At 42.8% G+C, this 23,074-nt stretch overlaps 1 protein-coding gene across 1 annotated transcript; it reads right to left on the bottom strand.

Annotated features, from left to right (window-relative positions):
- Positions 1 to 21,535: 21,535 nt before the first annotated feature.
- On the bottom strand, positions 21,536 to 22,297 carry LOC145130026 (uncharacterized). Its single transcript, XM_079064882.1, has one exon. The coding sequence runs from the start codon at positions 22,295 to 22,297 to the stop codon at positions 21,536 to 21,538; it is 762 nt and encodes a 253-aa protein (XP_078921008.1).
- Between the last annotated feature and the right edge of the window lie 777 nt (positions 22,298 to 23,074).

Below are 23,074 nucleotides of genomic sequence, written 5' to 3'. Positions count from 1 at the left end.
ATTATGACAGTCGAGGATTGTTGACCCTTTATGGGAAAGTTTGGGTGCCGTAATGGGGAGGAGTACGGCAAGTGTTGATGGATGAGGCCCACAAGTCTCTGTTCTCCATCCACCCAGGGGCGGCGAAGATGTACAGAGATCTTCGACCCGATTATTGGTGGCCCTGTATGAAGCGGGACGTAGCTTGGTATGTGGAGAGATGTCTGACCTGTAGGAAGGTCAAGGCAGAGCACCAGAGACCCCACGACAAGATGCAACCATTAGACATTCCCGTGTGGAAATGGGAGGATATCACCATGGATTTTGTTATGAAGCTTCCCAGGACTGCACGTGGAGTTGACTCGATTTGGGTCATAGTGGATCGGTTGACCAAGAGCGCACATTTCGTACCGATCCAGGAGAGTATATCGGCTGAGAAGTTAGCCGATATTTATGTGCGAGAGGTTGTGGCACGTCATGGAGTGCCTGTTTCGGTAGTATCAGATCGAGACGTCCAGTTCACTTCCAGGTTTTGGAAGCGGTTCCATGACGAGATGGGGACTCGTCTCCTTTTCAGCACCGCTTTCCACCCTAAGACGAACGGGCAGAGCGAGAGGACGATTCAGACTCTCGAGGACATGCTTCGGGAATGTGTCCTAGATTTTGGTGGCAGTTGGGATACGTACCTTCCATTAGCGGAATTTTCGTATAACAACAGTTACCACTCCAGTATAGACCGGCCTCCCTTTGAGATGCTCTACGGGAGGAAGTGTAGGACCCCAATCTGTTGGGGCGAGGTCGGTCAGAGAGTCATGGGGAGCACTGAGGTGGTGCTTAAGACCACAGAGTTGATACAGCAGGTTCGTAGCCGGCTCCAGACTGCTCAGAGTCGGCAGAAGAGCTACGGCGATAGGAGGCGTTCTGATTTGGAGTTTCAGGTAGGCGATATGGTCCTCTTGAAAGTGTCACCCTGGAAGGGTCTCATCAGGTTCCGGAAGAGGGGCAAGCTGGGCCCCAGGTTCATTGGTCCCTTTAGGGTTTTCGCTTCGGTGGGTCAGGTTGCTTATCGGTTAGATCTTCCAGCAGAGCTTAGCCAGATCCACAACACTTTCCATGTGTCTCAGTTACGGAAGTGTTTGGTGGATGAGTCTGCAGTTGTACCATTGGAGGATATTCAGGTTGATAGCAGCCTGAATTACATCGAGAGACCAGTTGCGATCTTGGATCGGAAGACGAAGACCTTGAGGAACAAGGTGGTTCAGCTAGTGAAGGTGCAGTGGCAGCACCGAAAGGGTTCGGAGTGGACATGGGAGACCGAGGAGGAGATGAGGGAGCATTATCCGGAGTTATTTTCAGATTCAAGTAGCAGCAGACTTCGAGGATGAAGTCTAAGATAAGTGGGGGAGAGTTGTAATGCCCCGTTCCTGGTATGCATTTAAAACATTATTGTTCGTCTTATTTTAGAAGCTACTCGACGAGTCAGCGGCCCTAAATCGTCGAGTAGCAGCAGGTCAGCACGTAGAGTTGGCGTGGCGACTCGACGAGTCCATATTCCGGACTCGGCGAGTCCGCCAGTCCGGATGAAGCCCTAACTTTCAGGGAGTGTACCCTATTTAAACACCATTATAGCCCCAAACCAGCCTCCTTCACCTCTCAGAGACTTATTCCCGAAACCCTAGCCTCCTTGAAGTGTGTGTGAGTGATCTTTGCCCTTGTGAAGGAATCTTGGTGCATTGTTGAGCAAGAAGAAGAAGGAGAAGGTAGAAGAACTCAAGGAAGAAGAAGTAGATCCAGAGTATACTCCTCCTTGGCCATCCTTTCTGGTAATAAAGCTTTCATCTTGGTTATTGTATTGCTAGATCTAGTTTGTCCCCAAATTGATGGTTTTGAGCTCAAAAACCCCAAATCCCTAGTGATGAAGCTTTGTAATCAAGCCATATCTCGGATCTAGCCTCTCTTGAGTTCCAGGAGCTCAAGAAGGCCACCTTTTGGCAGCCATGGCTTTGTTCTAGACAAGTAACCCCCATAATAGCCAAGTTTGAGTGTTATTGCTTCATTGCATCATAGAGACACGTAAAGTTAGCAACTTTACGTGTTCAGATAGTCCCAGAAACCCAGATCTATGAATTGGATGCACTAAAACTGGTTAGAATCGACTGAATAGAAACTGCATGCAAAGGACTCGGCGAGTCAGGTCGCGAGTCTTAGATTCCATGTTCAGTAGTAGCGAGTCTGTTTAGTGAGTGGAGTAAAGACTCAGTGAGTTAAGACATGGATCTGAGTGTAGAGGGACTCAGCGAGTCTACGCCCTGACACGGCGAGTCCAAGGTAATCTCCTTACCCGTAAGAACAGACTCGACGAGTTGTCCATACAACTCTGCGAGTCACAGACTGGACGTGTTCTTATGTTGAAGGTGAACTCGACGAGTTGATGATACAACTCGGCGAGTCGGAGGAAGGTTGGCAGGATATCAGTAAAGAAGGAGAACTCGTCGAGTTTTGATTAAACTCGACGAGTAGAGTCGGGAAGGGGAGTAGAAGGAAAGATAGGGACTCGACGAGTTGGCGGCCCAACTCGGCAAGTCAGGTCAACGAATTGTTGACTTTGACCAGGGGGGGTAAAATAGTCATTTTACCCTAAGATTAGTTATCAGTGTCTGATTAAGTGTCTTTTGGGAATTGTAGCCGGGGAGTTACCGGAGCAGCAGTCAGACAGTTCCTGAGCAGCATTTCAGCATCCAGCCTTACGAGGTGAGTTTTCCTTCCAGTAGGAACGGGTCTACGGCCACAATGCCGGCACGTTTAGTTAGCAGTAATTCCAGACTACAGTCTGATGCAGTAGTTCAGTATGCTTGGTGTCTTTGTGATACAGGCATGGTATGTGTTCTGTGTTCCGGACTATGGTCCGATGCAATATGCAATATATGTGTTCATATTACATGCTATGATTATGTTATGCTATGTTCAGTCAGTTCCGGACTTCGGTCTGATGCAGTTCCGGACTTCGGTCCGATGAAGTGGGCAAGGCCCTAGTCAGTTCCGGACTTCGGTCCGATGCAGTGGGCAAGGCCCTAGTCAGTTCCGGACTTCGGTCCGATGTAGTTCCGGACTTCAGTCCGATGCAGTGGGCAAGACCCTAGTTAGTTTCGGACTTCGGTCCGATGCAGTGGGTAAGGCCCAGTATGTGCTTTATATGTTATTGTATGGTATGTGGTAGTTTGGGGGAGCTCACTAAGCTTCGTGCTTACAGTTTTAGTTTTGGTTTCAGGTACTTCAGCTAGCAAAGGGAAGGGCTCGGGATGATGGCATGGCACACACCACAGTTTAGCCTGGGAGTTAGACTCTGATATTTTGATATGATCTTGACACTAGTTTCGATTTGATAAATTTATTATGACATTTTGAGATACACAATTCATGGTTTTTATCTTTTAAAATTTGATATTATGGTTTATTAAAGTTTTCAAACAAAAATTCTTGGGTTGTATTTTTGGGATGTTACAACAGGTAGAAGTTTGGTTGATAAGAACATACATTAGAAATTCCCGATAACGTGACTAAAAGAACAAGTATGGTGTAAGATTTGACAATTTGAAAAAAGAGTCTGAGCGAAAGATGAGCTTTAGAAGTCATATCAACTGGAAAGACATGATTTTACGTCACTTTGAGGCGGGGGGGGGGGGGTATACCACCTTGTTATTACCTTTCCAACCAGAATCGCAATTGGACAGAAGATAATATATTTATAAAAATACAGCAGCCACGACGTAGTGAGGAAAGAAATTCACGATTATCCTCCAGTTTTATTGAAGTCCACAACGTGGCATTCTCTAGCCACGACGTGGTGAATCTTCCGTTTGATTTTCAAGTTCTTGTTTCATCACCATATTAGAAGTCCATTGTCTTAGCATGTCATATATCATTCATGTAGCGGTCCAAAGTCTTGCTTTCCGGCTATTTCACGAGATGTCAACCACGTAACATTCGAGTTCGACCTCTCCACTTCTATCTCAAGGGGAGTCTGTTCCAATTTCACTCTTTACTTTTATGTTCTTTCATTGTTAAAGTATGCATTGAAGATATTGCATGAATTAAGTGTGGGTCAGGGGATTGAACATATGAATAACTAGCATGTTGAATATGCCACCTATAATTATTTTCTGAAATAAAATTAAATATTAATTGTAATTATGTGATTATGTACTAATTAGTAATTTTACATTTTTTCGGTTCGCACACGATTTCATATTCTCTGCATTCTCTCTCTTCATCATTTATTCCTCTTCCCCGGATCCAACTTCTAATTATTATTATTATTACTAACACCAATCACAAATAACCGCTCTGACGTTTTGAATCCTTGGATCTCTTCAACTTTGAAACTCACCCCCGCATAAACTCCCTGTTTACGACTTTTTTTCCGGTTACGACACAACTTCATCTTCAACCTCAGAGTATGTCTTCAACCTCCGAATTCTTCTCCCCACGTTTGCAGCTTTTAGCGGTTCTCCTCGCTTCTGATCAATGACTCCCCCCACATCTTATGTTCCATCGCTTCTCTATAACTCCTCCCACGACTCCACTCTCTGTAATTGGTTTCTTGAAGAACTGTAAACCAGTTTTATCGATGGTTCTCATCCATGATCCCTAATTTCCCGTTCCATAACTCCCCAATTAATCTATATAATCATTGATTTCAGTCCTTCCCTGTGTCTCCTCCGTTTCAACAATTTCTCCATCATGAGTCGATATCTTTCCCATTTTTGACAGAGGTTGGGTTCTCATGATTTGATGATTAATTTGCTTGTATCATACAATTTGCATATGTTGGATGTTTATCAGAGAGCTCTTGAAGAGATTAAGAAGTGTGGGATCTGAATAACATCTGATGGTTTTGCAGTAAATCGGTAATCAATCGACCTTCTTATTATTTTTTCATTAATCATATTTGTAACCTACACAACCAACACCGGTAAAGTGCTATCCTTTTATGCTGGATTACTCCAAATGAACCAAATCAGCAATCCCTTTCACACCTCCTCGACAATCATGGCTCTAATCTCCTTGTCATCAATCCGAGTTTCTACCTTGCTTTCCGAGTTGAAATCCCCAGCGGCCATTGACGGTTCAGGCCTCCTTCCCTAAGAATAGGTTGCGACTTCCCTCCCTGTATCAACGATAATCTTTCAATTTTCTCACCTGATTTCTTATTCCATACTCCAAATTGAAATAGCACGTCTTCTTCCTTTGTTTTTTTTTTCCGTTTTTTAGCCTATCGGGTTTGTGTTTCCACTTTTCTATTTTAATTTCTTGGTTTCGGTTTTGTTTGGGATTGCTTTTTAAGTAACTTTTTGACCAAAAAGTCAAAAATTTCTAAAAGATGTTTGGCATTTACAAAAGACCTTTTGAAATTAACTTTTTGGCAAGAAGGAATCGGTGGTTTTTCAAAATACAAGAAATCATGATTTTTTGTGACTTTTGCCATCTTAAAAAGGTAAATTACAAACATTAGCGAGACACTTTTTTAAACTTACTTTTGACTTTTTCCTTAAAGTCAAAAAATTCTTTAGATGCGGCTTAAGTCAAAAAATTCTTTAGATGTGGCTTCTATTTTGAAGAGGGTCAACAAACAAATTTGATAACAATTTCTGTTTTTAAATAGGGATAATGACTTAAAAGGGTAATATATTTTTCGATTTGTACACATTTGGTCACTGAGATTTTTTTCATCCACATTTACCCCTTCAACTTGTTAAATTATACACATTCAGTCCTTATGACCGACTACTCCAGGTTAGCCGGTAAAAATGACTTAATAGGGTAATATATTTCTCATTTTGTAAACATTTAGTCCTTAATATTTTTGTACACATTTAGTCCTTAATATTTGTTTTTGTTGCAAAATAAGTCATTTTTGTTTTTGTACTCATTCAATACTTATGAATGATTTCTTTAGGTTTTTTTCATGACATCTTACATGAGAAAATCATTAATGAGGTGTTTGGGGCTTTTGATACTTATGTCTATTGAGATCTCAACTATTTGGTTGCTTAGGTTATGTGTTTTGAACGTCATAATTTCTTCATACGAGCTTGGATTTTAATGTTCTTCATATCTATGCGTTTGTATTTTAGTCTACTACAACTTTCATTTAGATTACTCCCATTAAGAAATAATATATTTTTACTTACGATCTTTACATTTATGGATGTTTTTAACAGGAATAATCTTAACGAAAGTTGCAATAGACTCAAAAAACGAACACGTGGATATAAAGATCGTTAAAATCTGATATCGTATGAAGAAGTTACAACGTTCAGAACACACGACCTAAGCCAAACCACAAGACCTACGCAACTAAACAGTCGAGATCGCGATGGACATAAGCATCGACATACCCAAATACATCATCAATGATTGTCCCACGTAAGACGTCGTGAGAAAATCCTAAAGAAATCATTCATATGTACTGAATGAGTACAAACGCAAAAATGACTTATTTTGCAACAAAAAAATATTAAGGACTAAGTGTGTACAAAAATATTAAGGACTAAATGTGTACAAATTGAGAAATATTTATGTAAAAGATTTATAGAGGAGTCGTATGGATGCAATATTCATCAAATCATACGAATAGGGGGTTTCTTTGATTTTTTTTGACAACATATAGGGTAATCAAAGGGATGGAAGTGGAACACGGAAAAGTAATCAAGCTACCAACTCTAATTCCATTCCGAGAAACATGCTTCGAAAGTTGTTTCTTTGCGTAAGTAAACATTATGTTTCCATTTGTATTTTCTTGGACCTTTAATAAGAATGTGCATAATTAATTTTCTTTGTTCTTATTAATAATTTAATGGGGTTTCTTTATTCAGCTTGGTTGCGGCTAAATGCCTGAGAGGACTTGGTCTGTTGGAACTCCATGATTTGCGGTAATAGTCAATTAATCAGATTTAAGGAGGTTTTACATCTTTTTAATCTTCTTCAAGAAGTTGATCTGAATACTATCAATTGTTCTCTCATTTAATTTCTAAATTTTGATCTTCATTCTAATTTGCATGGGTTGTGTTTGGTTCCCTATTCTTGAGATTTAATGTTTCTTCAATTGATGTGTGCAGTGTATTCCTTTTTAAGCATTGAGATTTAATGTTTCTCTTGTAAAAATGATGTTTTGCAAATGGGTATCCCTTGTGTGCCTCCTAAAATCAAGTTTATTACAAAAAGTTTGGTAAGAAAAACTTAACATTAATTCATTTGGAGTCCTAACATTTATCATTAGTTACAGGACAATATACATATTCTAAGATGTAAAACTTTTTGATGCGAATGCATCCAAATATCTACCAAAGATAGGCATCCAACAAATTGTTCATTGAAGGCTCCTCTTCTCACTTTCTCTTGGTTTGTGTTTGTTTGTTTATATATTTAAAGGCCAGTTAAATTACAATCGAGTTTAATGTTATTAGTAATACTTGAATTGTTCTTTCGTTGAAAATTTTCCATTTATTTTCATCATTTTCTACTTATAAACCCTGGATGATTTGACTGTTATACTACTTTCCAGGCCTGTTAATCTACGGTGTATTTGGTCCCATGATTATGATTCATGCTGATTTTTTTTGATAGGATGTATTGGATCATATAAAGCCACATGAATAAACATGTATTACAGTGCAACTAGTTACCCAACAATAGTTCAAATGAGTTAACAAAAATCGCCTCCAATGTCGCTGAAAAGTACTGATCTTGATAACGAAGTCGAAGATACTACACACCATTAATGAAAAGGAACCACTTCAGGTTAGTTCGATCATATAATAAAAAATGGTTACTGAAATTCTTACTTACATGTATTTATGGTGTTTTTCTCATGTCAGTTGATGACAAACGATAAGTGTGCTGCTTATGTTCTCCAAAAAGTTCCTAAAACATGTGATGATGAAAGATTAAATTTTGCTAATTAGGTTGTGTCATAAAATCAAGTAATTCTCAAACACCACACCCATCTTTATTCAATTTACATCATTACAAATGCCAAATGATTAACCAAAATAAATAATTTGCCATTCTAAATCCAGTTGTCATAAAATTGAACTTTGATTAATTTTGTTTTAATTATGATTTGAAACAATATGTCTTCAAGCTTTTCTTTTTGTTTTTATGTTTTGTCTAATATTATAATATAACTCAAATGGCATCATGCTTTTATGTTTTTGTCTAAAATTTTAATTGAATTTTCCATGGCAGTTCAATTTACAAAAATGTAGCTATTTTGATAGAAAACGAAAGAAGAGAAGTAGGTTTCCATTTTCTCTGTAAATAGTATCAGTTTCGAAAGGAAAAATCTTAAAGGGAAAGTATGAGGTCGGTTTTGGTATTTCAGGACCATAATGAACTTCAAATATGGTTGATTGCGGGACAGGTAACATTTTTTTATGTCCAAACAATACCCAAAGCAGCAACAAAGTGCAAAAGAGGGGTGATACAATGACATTAATTGAAACTCATGAGATGATAGGCCCTCCATAATCTTAAATGAACTCAAAGAATTAAAAGAAACAAGATAGATAATAATCATATATAATCCCAGCTTTCTAGATGTGGGTATCTCCATAAAAGAACAAAGTTCTCAAGAGTATAATTCTTAGCTACTTTTCTCTACCTTCTAACTATATATATATATATATATATATATATATATATATATATATATATATATATATATATATATATGTATATAGAGAGAGAGAGAGAAAGAGAGAGAGAGAGAGAGAGAGAGAGAGTGGTTTAAATGAGAACCACAAAAGATTAAGAACCGTAAGAACCCCATTTTATAAGTAAATATGTATACAACACTTATTAAACATGTTAAACTCCAGATTTTTTTGTATTTTTGGTACAAAAAAGGCAAAATTGTAATTTTTCCAGATTAATATTTTCATTCATACATCGATTCATATTTTAACACAAAAAATATACAAAATACTATATTTAATATAGTTCATTCATAGTTTAGTACACAAAATTCACGATTTAATACAATCATAACATCACTAATTCACTAATTTAGGAGAGTCAAACCCAAACTCTACCACTACCACGAACTACCACATGTCAGCATCAACTATCTATGTCAATGTCGTAACCGTCATTCCTTTCAAACCAAATCTGTATATTAAATCATGCATTGTTAGCTTAAATATTATATTCATACTTTAATAAACATATTAATTCACTAATTTAGAGTTTAATGCAACAATTGTAAAAACTGATACATTCTTACATATTTAGTTCACAAAAAGATACGCACAAGAAAATTAATACAAATATTCATATTTTAACATAGAATTCATAAAAATAAAATCACAATTTAATACAATCAATTCACAGTTTAATACAGTCAATACATAAAACTAACAACTTAATATATTAAATTCACAATTTAATACACAAAAACTATACATTCACATCCATATTCTGTAGTTAGTACTTATATTTATACCTTTAGATATGTGGGCTAGTGTTTCTTTCAAATTTTAATTTATATAATATTCACAATTTTTTTACATGTTATTCAAAATAAGAGAAAATAATATATATATATATATATATATATATATATATATATATATATATATATATATATATATATATATATATATATAATGCTTCTTTCATCTTATATTTTAGAAGCAAAAATAAAATTCATAAAAAAAATTAACAGCTTAATATACTTAATACATTGAATTCACAATTTAATACACAAATTAACAGTTTAATAAAATATATTTACAGGTTAAAAATTAGATTAGATGATTTTTGGAGTTTGGGGGTTGTATTAGATAGCAGTTCACACACTCATTACAATTCACAACTTAAAAAAACCTAAATTCACATTATTTGAGAAAACACTAATATAATTAAAATACGTTTAAATTTACATTAAAACTTATAAAAATTTATACATATACTTCTTAAAACTTATAAAAAATTCATTTAATCACAACTAAAACTTATGAGAAAAAAATCGAGCATTCATAAATTAATACATACAAAAAATCATGCATTCACAACTTAAATACTTATAAAAAATCAGGCATTCATAACTTAAATTGTTTTTTTTTTCTAATTGAAACAATCAGATATGTATAAAATCCATGCATTAACAACTTAATAATTATAACTAAACAGTTAATATGCATGAGGATGATAGTGATGACTCCGGTATTGGATATCATTCGAGAGGCCCAGGCGGAGGCCGTGAAACCGAAGAACCGCAAGATGGAGCGGGTGATTGGGCAAGTATCCGAGTTTGTGACGGATAGTCGGGGACTTATGACCTTTCGAGGTCGGAATTGGGTACCTTATACGGGGGAGCTCGTAGCACTCTGATGGAGGAAACACATAGGTCGAGATTTTCGATCCATCCTGGGGCCACTAAGATGTATTTGGATCTGAAGAGAGATTATTGGTGGCCCTGTATGAAGAGGGATGTTGCTTGGGTGGTCGAGAGGTGCTTGACCTGCTGCTGGGTCAAGGCAGAGCACCAACGTCCACATGGTCCATTGCAGCCTTTGGAGATTCCCCAGTGGAATTGGGAGCAGATCTCGATGGACTTTATCACCAAATTACCAAGAACGGCGCGTGGAGTTGACACGATCTGAGTGATTGTGGATCGGTTGACGAAGAGTGCTCACTTCCTTGCTATTAGTGAGATCTCTTCTGCTGAGAGGCTGGCAGAGATTTATGTGCGAGAAGTGGTAGCTCGGCATGGAGTGCCGACGTCCATAGTGTCAGATCGGGATGTGCGTTTTACTTCCAGATTCTGGAAGAAGTTCCATGAGGAGTTGGGAACACGATTGCATTTTAGTACCGCCTACCACCCACAGACAGACGGACAGAGCGAGCGAACGATTCAGACGCTCGAGGACATGCTTCGAGCATGTGTTATGGACTTCGGTGGGAGTTGGGACACATACCTACCCTTGGCTGAGTTTTCTTACAACAACAGCCATCACTCTAGCATTGGTATGCCTCCCTTTGAGCTCTTGTATGGGAGAAGGTGTCGCACCCCCATCTATTGGGGAGAGGTGGGACAGAGAGTTATGGGCAGCACTGAGTTAGTGTTGAAGACGACTGAGCAGATTCAGCAGGTCAGACAGAGGCTACTGACAGCCCAGAGTCGCTAGATGAGTTATGTGGATAGGCGACGATCCGAGCTCGAGTTCCAGGTCGGAGATTTTGTACTCCTGAAAGTTTCCCCATGGAAAGGGGTGATTCGGTTCAGAAAACGAGGAAAGTTGGGGCCCCGATACATCGGTCCTTTCAGAGTGACCGCCAGAGTGGGGAAGGTAGCTTACCGTTTGGAGCTGCCTGAAGAGTTGAGTCAGATTCATAACACCTTCCACGTGTCCCAGTTGCGGAAGTGTGTGGCTGATGAGACGGCAGTGGTACCATTAGAGGACATTCAGGTGTATGCGAGCCTGAATTACATCGAGAGGCCGATCGCGATCATAGACCGGAAGGTGAAGGTTCTGAGGAACAAGGAAGTGCCCCTGGTTCAGGTCCAGTGGCAACATCGGAAGGGGTCCGATTTGACTTGGGAACCGGAGTCGGATGTGACATCCCCATTTTCACGGCCAGAAAAGACCGATTTTGTTTATGCTTTGTAAAAATTAGAGTACTTCTTTTAATAAAAATCTTGCGGAATTTGTTCCCAGAAAAACATGATAAATACGTTATCAAAGCATTTCCGAAGAAATGTATTTTTATTCATTTTAAAACATTTGGGATGTCATCGTCAATACAGAAACATAAGCATAAACATAACTTACATTCATTTACACTAGTGATCTACATCTCTTTTAAATCTCTCAGTGTAATGTAACTTCATATCGACACCTGTGATACAAATAAACTGAGTGGGTCAGGTTGGGAAACCTGGTGAGTACATAGGGTTTTCAACCCACAATAATATAATTATTATGTTTAAACATCAAACAATCAACACAATTACCCATCCCCATTATCTTCTTTACTCTTAAGGATCTACCCTAAGAATCAATTATTCCTCGTTCATTCATTCCTAAGGATCACCCTGAGGAATCGGCACGAAGTCCATCGTCACCACGGTTTAGGCACTAAGTATGCATAGTCGCCAGGGTTTATACAACAAGCACTAAGTCCGCATAGTCGCCAGGGTTTAGGCACTAAGTCTGCATAGTCGCCAGGGTTTATACAACAGGCACTAAGTCCGCATAGTCGCCACGGTTTTGGCACCAAGTCTGCATGATCGCCAAGGTTTAGGCACCAAGTCTGCGTGATCGCCAGGGTTTAGAGTACACCGGGTGAACACATCGTTCACAACACCTACAGGTTGCGAGCCTGCTAGTGTTCCACTAGACTGTCTAGAATAGTCCGTGGTTGTCATCCATACTCTGCTAGATGACGGGGACATCATTTGGGAAAAAGGCTTCTCACATCGTCCACCTCTCACCCTTACCTCTTAGTCTATATCACCTCTCAACTCATCATCCAACTCATATGTCATCTACCCATGTTTTACCCAACATATTATGTAGATATAAATACATATACAGTTTAAATCATATAAAACTTGTATAAAATCGTTCCTCCAGCATAGATTGCAAGTATACAGATAATATGCACACATAGCACGTAATTTATATAAAATACTTCATATCTATATGTAATATGAAAGTAACTATGCACTCACCTGATTAGGTGGTGACTCGGTACTTGAACAACGCTCCGTTATCTCAAAACAATTTTTCCTTGACCAAAACCTACTATCAATACCACTAGAGTTTAGTTTTAACGTTAATCGCGACTAATTAATAGTCTAGCTATTATTATTATTTTATAAGCATTAAATAACACCCAATATAACTCATAATAATAGCCCAAATAATTATTTTAAGGACCTAATAACATTACTATAATTATTTAAAAGTTATATTAAAAATTGTGTAGGTGTAGCTCACTTATAGCGGATTTTAAAGAAAATCGGGCTTTGCTCGGAGCTGCATTTCCGAACCGAAAGACCATTTTTCTCGGGACTCCGGGAGCCTCGGGGCTTCCTTTGGGTGCTAGGGGTTTTTCCTAGGGTTTAGGGGGGTTAAAACCCTTAGAGAGAGAAAGTAGTTTAGAGAGAGAAGGAGAATGGTGTGAAAAATCCGAGAAATCTCGCAGGTATTTATAGGCTGCTGGCTTCGGACTACGCTGCGCGTTCAGCAAGTTATGCGGGGCGTAACTTCGGATAGGGGTGCCAACTTCGCACAGCTGGCTCGCACTCGCATCGGACCCGGATAAGACCAAGGTACGTTGGGCGTACCCAACCTCGGACGCGGGGCGTAGAGCGAAGGCGACGTGGCGTGATCCGAAGGGTGCTCTGCGATCAGCGATGGACGGCTGCGATGAGGCCACGTCATCCATCTCTCATCAGACTTCGTGATTTCGATTCCAAACTTCAAAAATTCGTATCTTCCTCATACGAGATCCGTTTTTTATGTTCTTTATATCCACGCGTAGACGGGAACGTACTCTACAACTTTCATTTAGACTTCGTCGGCTAATTTTGACTTTATTTTAAAAGTTATATTTTTAACAGGCTGAGACAAGATTGGTTCGTTAAAAATTCATAACTTCTTCATCCGACGTCCGTTTTCGTCTGTCTTTTCATCGTTATGCTACTATTAATGAGATCTTCGATTCTCGTTTAGGTTGTGTTGGCTAAAAATCGCTCGATCTTATATTCGAATTTCGGGCTGTACACTGCTACGCCGAAACTTCGAAAAATCATAACTTCCTCATACAAAGTCAGATTTGGGCGTTCTTTTTATGGACGCTCTCGGTTTAACGTATTCACTATTTACGCTTCCCGATTTGTGTCGGTTCCGTCGCGAAACTTCGACGGGTCATAACTTCTTCGTTATAACTCGGATTTCGGCGTTCTTTATATGTACGGAAACCTTGAGACATATTCTACAACTTGGATAAGATTATTTATTCTAAATAATCTTTTGTCGAAAAGTCGTTTTCGACCCCTATTATCTCTAGATTGACTAGCCCGGATCTACGGGCGTTACAATTATCTCCCCCTTAGGATGATTACCTCTCGTAATCATCAACGAACAGGGCTCACATGATGACTCCATCCGTTATCTCTTCATCCTAAGTGATAACCATAACTTTGATGTTTCTTTGAACGAGTATCTAACTCTTAGACTCCTTGACTACAGGCGGTGCTCGATCTTGCACCTGCTCCCTATCTCTCATTTGACTCCAAATTATGACCTTCAAGTCACAATCTCGATTCTTACTGGAGACTCCTTCTTCTTCTTGACAAACTTAAGAATAAATTCTTTGATTTCTATAATAGATTGACGTGCCTCGTTCTAACGACCTCTCGTCGTATGTTGCAACACTTAGACTCAGGTCTCTTAGAGTCAAATTCCAGAACAGACTATACCTTCCTTCATGTTCTTATGTGATTTAATAACGTCCTAGTACGTAGCACTTCTAACTATAAGTTTCTTACTTTAACAACGATCACAATCGTTTTGACTATCTTCAATCTTCTGGCTTAAGTCGGATGCTACATCAAACTTGGCTCTCTGAACCACGTAACATACTCATCTTATTCGGACTCGATATGATATGACCTCTCGGGTCGTAATAATAATCATCTTCTCAATCATTACCGAAACAATGGTAACGACATACTTGAATAAAACGAAGTCAATTACTAGCTCCTTGGTAACCTTGTGACTTTCCTTGATCCAAGTGTGAGTCCTGTGCTTCCGGTAGTATAGGCCTCTACTACCATTCACACCTACTCATACTCGTCCCAAGTATTGTCTCGCAGTTTTTCCAAGTCATTATACAAGAAAATCACATAATCACTTAACACCTCAGATAACAAAATGAAAGTTTTATATTATTCCTTGAAAAGATTACATAGGCGTTGAAGTTCACCCTAGACTATGCCTCTAATATGCTACATCATATGTGACGTGACCTAGCTTTCAGCTGGAATAACACTGGTGGATCAGATTGTTCCTTATCCCTGCAAGATCACAAGAAAGAGAGGCCCTCAGCCGCTTTCCGGGAGGATGCTCCCGGAAGAACGCTCCGACGGTCAAGTTAGGAGATATCTATGGTTTTGGGTGTCTTCTTTTGGAGAGAAGAGCTTACCTCGTGAGTTCGAGGGTGCATCCTTTTATACCTAGCGCTCCTGCCTAGTCCGTACTAGACAAGATTGCTTTTTGGGGAGACAAGATCAGAGGCGCTAATTGGAGGGTCATGCATCCTCAACCGTCAGGGCGCTCTTATTGGCTCTGGTGGTAATGGTCTGATCCACTGTTTGTCCCCTGATTGTCTCTTTTGTCTTGGAGCTGGGAGCGTCCTTCAGCGGGCGCGAGCCCCTCGCCTGGGCATCCTGTCCCTAGAGGCGCTGGCGGGCGCCGAGCCCGCTGGACTTAGCTTGGCTGGAACGCTTAGTGTTTTGGCTAGGCGCGATCCTGTCGTGCCGTCTTAGGCACGTCATCAAGTCCCCCAGTCCGGTAGCCGTAGCGTTGCAGTGCTAGTTACGGCGTTCCGGGCTTAACTAGCTTACACGTGTTGGTTTTTCTTTACCCGCCGTTCCGATCTTAATGGCGACGTGACTGCGCATGATGGCTGGCAGTTACGTCACCGTGTCAGACATTTTAAATGCCCCGCCCTTTCTGCTCTTTTATAAAAACACTTATAGGGTTCCCTTTTTGCCTTCACCCTTCTTTTACACCTCTTCGTCTTCCTTTCTCTGAGTTTTCTTTTCTTCTTCTTTATGGCGAGTCTTCCTGGTATCGTTCCATCCGCCGCTGAGTACCGCCAGCTCGAAATTTCATATGGTTGTCATCTGTGGAGGGTGTGGAATTTCCCTCTCCGGGTTCTAGCATCTCATCCCCCCCTCCTGGCAAAATCGGGGTTTATTTGAAAACCCTAGACGCCGGCATCCGCTTCCCGTTGACGGACTTTTAAGAGGAGGTTCTGCAGAAAGGTGGTTGTAGCTTGCAGATGCTGACCCCGAATGCCGTTAACAAGGTGATGGCATTCGAGATGATCTGCAGGGCCAATGGCTATCTTCCAGATTACTTTGTGTTTAAGTATTTCTTCAGATTCTGCGTCACCGGAGATAAATGCACCTTTTCAGTCCGGCAGGGGGGGGGGGATGCTTTAATTCCCGACGGGTGGACCCCCAAGAATTGGCAGGATAAATGGTTATGGGTGAATCAAGAACTGGTTGGGAGTGGTCGGTATCGTGCGAATACTTTTGCTGATACCATCCCTAAGCTTTTCCCCCACAACCAGGGCGTCGCTGATTACCTTAAGAGCGTCCAGGTTTCTCCTGAAGATTACTCCGAGGCCCTCCTTTCTGGTGTAGGGATGAGTCCCTCTTGGAGGCGACGTGGCAAAATGGCAGCGTTCTTCTGTATCGTTGATGGTGAGTGCTTTGCTTGACTTTTTCCTCTTTTGTTCCCTCTCTTCTCTTTCTTTTTTCTTTTTCTGATACTCCGCGTTCTGTCCTTCCCAGGTGCTGAATCTTCTTTGTCTATGGATGAGGTTCTCCGGAAACGCTACCGGGGCAATTTGGAGTACCATGAGGTGGATCTGGTTGACCAGCTTCCCCCACCTTGCCGGTTGGTCCAGCTTGCTTTGACTGCTGCTCCTTCTACTTCCCCAACAGGCGAGTCGGCATCGGAGACGAATCCCTTCCATGCTCGCCCTATTTCTGCTGCCATGCCTTTGGGTAGTACCTTCTCCTCTTCCATGGAGAGTAGCGAGGATAGCAGAGAGGGTATCATTGCTGACGTTCGACGTATGCAGGCGAAAAGGAAAGCCGTCTTGGCTATGGGTGAGCCGATTTCTGGTGCACCTACTGTTGCCAAGAGAATTCAGACCAGGCGTAGCTTTTCCCGTCTGTTGAGTTCTATGGCTTCCATGCCGACCGGCGTGGTTGTGATCCCCGATGACGACGCGCAATAGTCCGAGGGGATCCCTGGGGCGCGTGATCAGCCCGTTGTTTCGTCTGTCTCTCCTCTACCTGTTCCGAGTGTTCCGTTTCTCCCTCCGAAGCTTTCTCCTGTCAAGGATTCTAGCGATCCCGGCCAGGCGTCACTCCCCCTAGGTGGTGTTACTGGGGAGAGTTCTGCCAGGCTCCCTGTCTTTGCCCCTTCGTGGAATCTCCACAATGATTCCCGGTTATCTGTTCGTGTCAACGCTCTGGAGTTCTCTCGCCATGCTTTTCCTCCTGCTGCAGTTAGCGACATGGAGGCTATGGGTAATCCTGCTCTTGCCCACAATATGGCTTACGCCGCCGTGCAAGCCATGTTTTACCTTGTTGCCGGCTCCTGACGCATCCACTCTCTTGGCGAGATGGAGGCCACCCATGCCACATGCGAGTCACGTGTGGTAGGGCTGGAGCGTCGCGTTGGCGAGCTTGGTGAAGACCTCCAACTATCTGAGCAAAAGTGTCAGCTCCTTGCATCTGAGAAGGCTATCCTTGACGAGGCTAGGGCCGCTTTGGAGGCCAAGGTCGACTCCCTTACTCAAGTGAATGAAGGCTTAATGATTCAGGTGGAAAGTCTTGAGTGTCATGCTGTTGATCGTGACAAGTTAATCTCTTCTCTGCAAGCAGATGCGGGTGCTTCTCGCCGAGATTTGGATTGGTTGGTGCGTGTGGGTGTCGTTCGTATTGTGGATAAGCTGATCGAGCATCCGGACTTCACAAATGCTATAAGTCTCATTCGACACGCTGCTTTTGTGGCTGGGATTGAATCCGTTCAGAAGGTACCCGCTGGAGCTGGGTCTGATGATGCTGGTGCTCGTCTTCCTTCCCCTGGTCCGGTGGTTAGCATGAATGATGCTTTGTTGTCGTTTGCGAGTATGGATCATGCATCTTTGTTAGGCTTGGGAGATTTGGATATTGAGGGCCTCCGGGAGTTGTGTTCTTTTTCTGGTTCAGAAGGTACCCCTGAGGGGATGGTGGTTCGAGGCGATGAAATTATGCAGGTGATCGAAGGTGATGTTGTTCATGGTGGGCAGGGTATTGAGGGTGATGTTGGTTTGGGTGATGAAAATGTTGGGTTGAGTGATGAGAATGTGGTGGTGGAGATGGTCGTTGGCGATGGACACAATGGTGATGAAAACAAAGATGCTCCGGCATCGTGTGCTACCCCTCCTGGGGCGTGAGAATGTTATCCACGGTTGTTTTAGTTTCCTTTCTTTTCTTTCTTTTGTCGTTTGAATCTGAACACGTGATGTATGGGTTTTGCTAAAAGTTTACTCTTTTGACTGTATGTAAAAACGTTTGGTGTACCGGGTGTCCCGGCTGCATGCTCTAAGCGTTGCTTTCTTCTAATGGTACTTTGATGCACTAAGCATTTTATTTTGCCCCCATTAGTATTGACACGCTAAGTGTCACGGTTGGGTTCTCTAAGCGCCCAACCCTAAAATTCAATGTTTTAAGTATTTACTCACTTTAAGATTTAATACACTGAGTATTAAAATTTAGCATATCAATCATTCGATTACATTAACTATGGGCTCCAATACACTAAGTATGGGAATCATGTCTCTGAGCATGAAATCAAGTACACTAAGTACTTAAAAATGCGATATGCTAAGTACGACGGTGGATAGCTAGGGCTATCTGCCCTTAGAAGAAAAACTTCTTCAAGTTTCTGGCGTTCCATGTTCTTGTTATCCGCCTCCCCTCCGCTGTTTCCAATGCATACGCGCCGTTCCTATTCGCTTCTATGATCTTGTACGGGCCCTCCCATACTGGACCCAGCTTGCCTTGGGGTTGGGCTCGACTTGCCTTATTTTTCCTCAGCACATACTCGCCTACTCTGAATGCCTTCTCCTTCACCCTCTGATTGTAATATCTTTCTGCTACGCGTTTGTACGCAGCTTGGCGTATCTCCGACTTCTCGCATCTCTCTTCGAGGACGTCCATATTCAATCTTAGGTCTTGGGTATTGCTTTCTTCATCCGCGTTGACCGTTCTCAACGTGCCAATTGTTATCTCTAATGGAAGTACAACCTCCGTCCCGTATGTTAAGCCGAACGGGGTTTCCCGTGTGCTTGTTCGCGGAGTGGTTCTGTACGACCAGAGTACCGCCGGCAACTCCTCTGCCCAATTCCCCTTTGCCTTACCCAACCGTTTCTTGATGCCGTTCACAATAGTCCGATTGGACACTTCTGTTTGTCCATTAGCCTGTGGGTGCGCTACTGATGTGAATCGTTGGTTTATCCCTTAACCGGCACACCATTCTCTAAAAGGATTTTCAGCAAATTGCAGGCCATTGTCACTAACGAGCACCTTAGGCGTTCCAAACCTTGTCATGATATTTTTCCATACAAACTTTATCATGTGTCTTCCTGATATACATGCTAGCGGTTCTTCTTCGATCCACTTTGTGAAGTAGTCTACCACCACCACCATGTACTTCAGCTTTCTAGGTGCCTCCGGGAATGGGCCTACAATGTCTATGCCCCACTGGTAGAATGGCCATGGGCTGGATATGTTCTGCAGTGGCACTGGTGGGTTTGCTTGGACTGGAGCGTAAGACTGGCATTCTCCACACTTCCTGGTTACTCCCAGCGCGTCTTGGTGTATAGTGGGCCAATATATCCCCATCCGGAGCACTTTACCGTTAAAGCCCTGGCTCCCTCGTGCGCGCCCGCCTGACCTGCATGCGCCTCCTGTAGTGCCTCCATCCCTCTAGCCTGATCTACGCATTTCAACCATGGTGTCGTGAACCCTTTTCGGTACAGCTCCCCGTTTATCAAAGCATATGAGGGTGCCTTTATTCGTATCTTCCTGGCTTCACTGTGGTCGTCTGGTAACACTCCCCTTTGCAAATATTCCATAAATGGTGTCATCCATGTGGGCCCGGTGGTTGTTAAGGTATTCACCTGCTGCTCATTTGTGCTTCTTTCCCTGAGTACTTCTACCAAAACCTTCTTCGATAGATGATCGAAACACGTGGACGCCAACTTGCTTAAAGCGTCTGCCCTTTTATTCTCGCTTCGCGGTATTTGCTTGATCGTGAACCTTCTGAAGGACTGGATCAGTTGTCTCACCATTCTCACATATCTCTCCATTCTCTTATCTCTTGCCTCAAAACTTCCGTTAATTTGGTTCGCGGCTAACCTTGAATCTGTTAGGGCTGTCACAGCCTTCGCCCCCATTTGCTTGGCTAAGCGCAGCCCTGCGAGCAAGGCTTCGTACTCCGCCTCGTTGTTCGAGGTGTGAAAGTCGAAACGAAGAGCGTAAGTCACCTCCTCTCCTTCTGGGCTGGTCAAGATTAAGCCGGCACCCGAGCCTTCCCTGCAGGACGCCCCATCGGTGTATAGCGTCCACGAGTGGTCGTTGGCTGGGACCTCCTCTACCACCCAGATCCCTTTCTTGGCTAAGCTTCCTTCATCTGGAATCTCGAGCAAGAAATCAGCCAGTGCTTGTCCCTTAATGCTTGTCCTTGGACGATAGCTTATATCATGCTCCCCCAGTTCGATCGCCCACTTTCCTAGTCGGCCCGATGTTTCTGGTTTGAGCAATATCTGTTTGATGGGGCAATTTGTTAGTACCTCTATTTGGTGTGCCTGGAAGTAGCGCCTCAAACGTCGCGCCGAGTAAATGAGTACCAGGACCAGTTTTTCCAGGGTGGGGTAGTTGAGTTCAGGACCCTGTAATGCCCTACTCACAAAATACACCGGTTTCTGCTCTCCTTCCCTTTCGACGGTCAACACCGAGGATATCGCTTCGTTTGAGGTCGAAAGGTACATTTGCAATGTTTCCCCCGGGACGGGGCTGGCCAGTGTAGGTAGCTTGTGTAGTGCTTCTTTAATCTTCTGGAGCGCTTCTTCCGCCGCGGCTGTCCATTGAAAGTTGTTCTTTTCAATACAGCCCTTCAGTGTATGAAATAGCGGCATGGCCTTGTCCGCGGATTTCGAGATGAATCTACTCAGGGCTGTGAGTTTCCCATTCAAACCCTGTGCGTCCCTGAGAGTGCCTGGGGGTGGTGTCTCCATAAATTCGTCCACTTTAACTGGGCTAGGCTGGATGCCCTGTTTGGTAACATAGTATCCCAAGAACTGTCCTTCTTCTACCCCGAATGTGCACTTAGCCGGATTCAATTTCATTTTGACTCTTTCTAGTGTACGAAAAGTCTCCTCGATGTCCTGCAACATTTTGTTTTCATGAGAGCTCTTAATCACCATATCGTCGACATACACCTCAATATTCCTCCCAATTTGCTCAACGAAGATCGAGTCGACAAGGCGCTGGTACGTGGCACCCGCGTTCTTCAAACCAAAGGGCATCTTGGTCTAACAAAAAGTGTCGTGATCCGTGTAGAAAGCCGTTTTCTCTTCGTCCTGCTCACTCATCAGAATCTAATGATATCCTTTATATGCATCTAGGAAACACTTCAGCTTGAACCCTTGCAGTGATTCCACTTTCTGGTCGATTTCCGGGAGGGGGTAGCAGTCCTTATGACAACCCTTTGTTCAAGTCTGAGAAGTCAATGCACATACGCCATGACCCGTCTTGCTTGCGCACCATAACTGGATTAGCGATCCAGGTTGGGAAAACTGCTTCCCTTACTATTCCGGCCTCCGCCAGCTTAGCCACCTCTGCATTGATTGCCCTGTTGCGGTCCCCTCCTTGGACCCTTCTCTTTTGCTTCACTTCCTTTGTCCCTGGCTTGATTGCCAGCTTATATTCAATGACCTTCCTATCTACCCCCACCATGTCTGTGGGAGTCCATGCAAATATGTGTTTATATCGCTTGAGTAGACCGACTACCGCCTCCCTCACGTGACCTGGGAGGTTATGACCAATGCTAATCGGTTGATCAGGGTATTCTTCGTTGATTACTTCCTTTCCTTTCGCCGGATCCCGCCGTGGCTTTTTTGTTTCTTTAGTCATCTCTACTGGCTTCATTACTGTAAAGCACTGCAATTCTCTGGGAGGGGTGGCGAGTACCGTGACTGGACCTGCCGGAGTGTCGAATTTCAAAATTCCATGCATAGTCGACGGGACCGCTCCTAGCTTTAGGAGGGCCGTTCTACCCAAGATGATGTTGTGTTCTGCCGAGTGTCGGATGACCACGAAGTCGATTAGGACCGTCTTCTTTCGTTGCTTATCGTGGCTGGCGATTGTTAGGGGGGGTGAATCGTGCCCAGCGGCCACAGGCTGTGGCCAGTGAATCCGACCAGCCGCCGCGCCGTGGGTCTCAGGTTGTCTTTCCATCGATCCGGGAGGAGCCGGAAACAGTGCTCATAGATTATATCTGTTGAACTCCCTGTGTTGATATACACTATGTGTATGGTCACATCCTTGATGGAGGCCTAGATTACCAACGGGTTATCACCTCTCCATCCCTCGAGACGAGGGTCTTGCGCAGAAAACGTGAGAGTCCGTGCCGGGGGCCCGGGGATCCGACAGTTCGGCGACTGCGCTTCCCTACTTCTCTTATTACGTATCATGAATATTTCCTTGGGCTGAACTCCCTCCCGCTGCGCGTTCTTGGCGTTCTCAGCATCAAACTTGGCGCGCAAGCTTCGTGCTATTTCCACCAAGTCTCCTTTGAGCTCCTTTTCCTCCATTTCTTTCTTGAGTACCGAACAACTGATCGTATCGTGTGTCTTGCTTTTGTGGTACTCGCAATACCGGCTCTTGGGTGACTTGGTTGGCTATTGTTTTTCTGATACCGCATACACCTCTGGTCGACGACTCTGTCTGTCGTCTCTATCGAACGGGCCAAATCTCGCCTGAGGCCTCCTTGCCTGGCCAAAGTGCCTACTTCCTCCTCGAAATTCCGTGTGACTTGGGTTATGGCGTTTGGTCGTCATGGCATTTAGGTATGCCTGCTTTGCTGCCTCGCCTTCTTCCTGCCTAAGATACCGTTCTACCCTTTCTTTTAACTCGGCCCGTGTTTGGGGTTTCTTACCCATTAGCTTTTGTGACAGGGGACCTGGTAAAAGACCCCATGTGAAAGCGCCAGCTATAAGCCCTTCGTCGTGTCCC

This window comes from Lactuca virosa, chromosome 8 (assembly GCF_052849685.1).
Source record: "Lactuca virosa cultivar CGN04683 chromosome 8, Lactuca_virosa_CGN04683_v6, whole genome shotgun sequence".
Lineage (NCBI taxonomy): Eukaryota > Viridiplantae > Streptophyta > Magnoliopsida > Asterales > Asteraceae > Lactuca > Lactuca virosa.
Note: the sequence above shows the minus strand (reverse complement) of the source record. Positions and strands in the feature narration are given on the sequence as shown.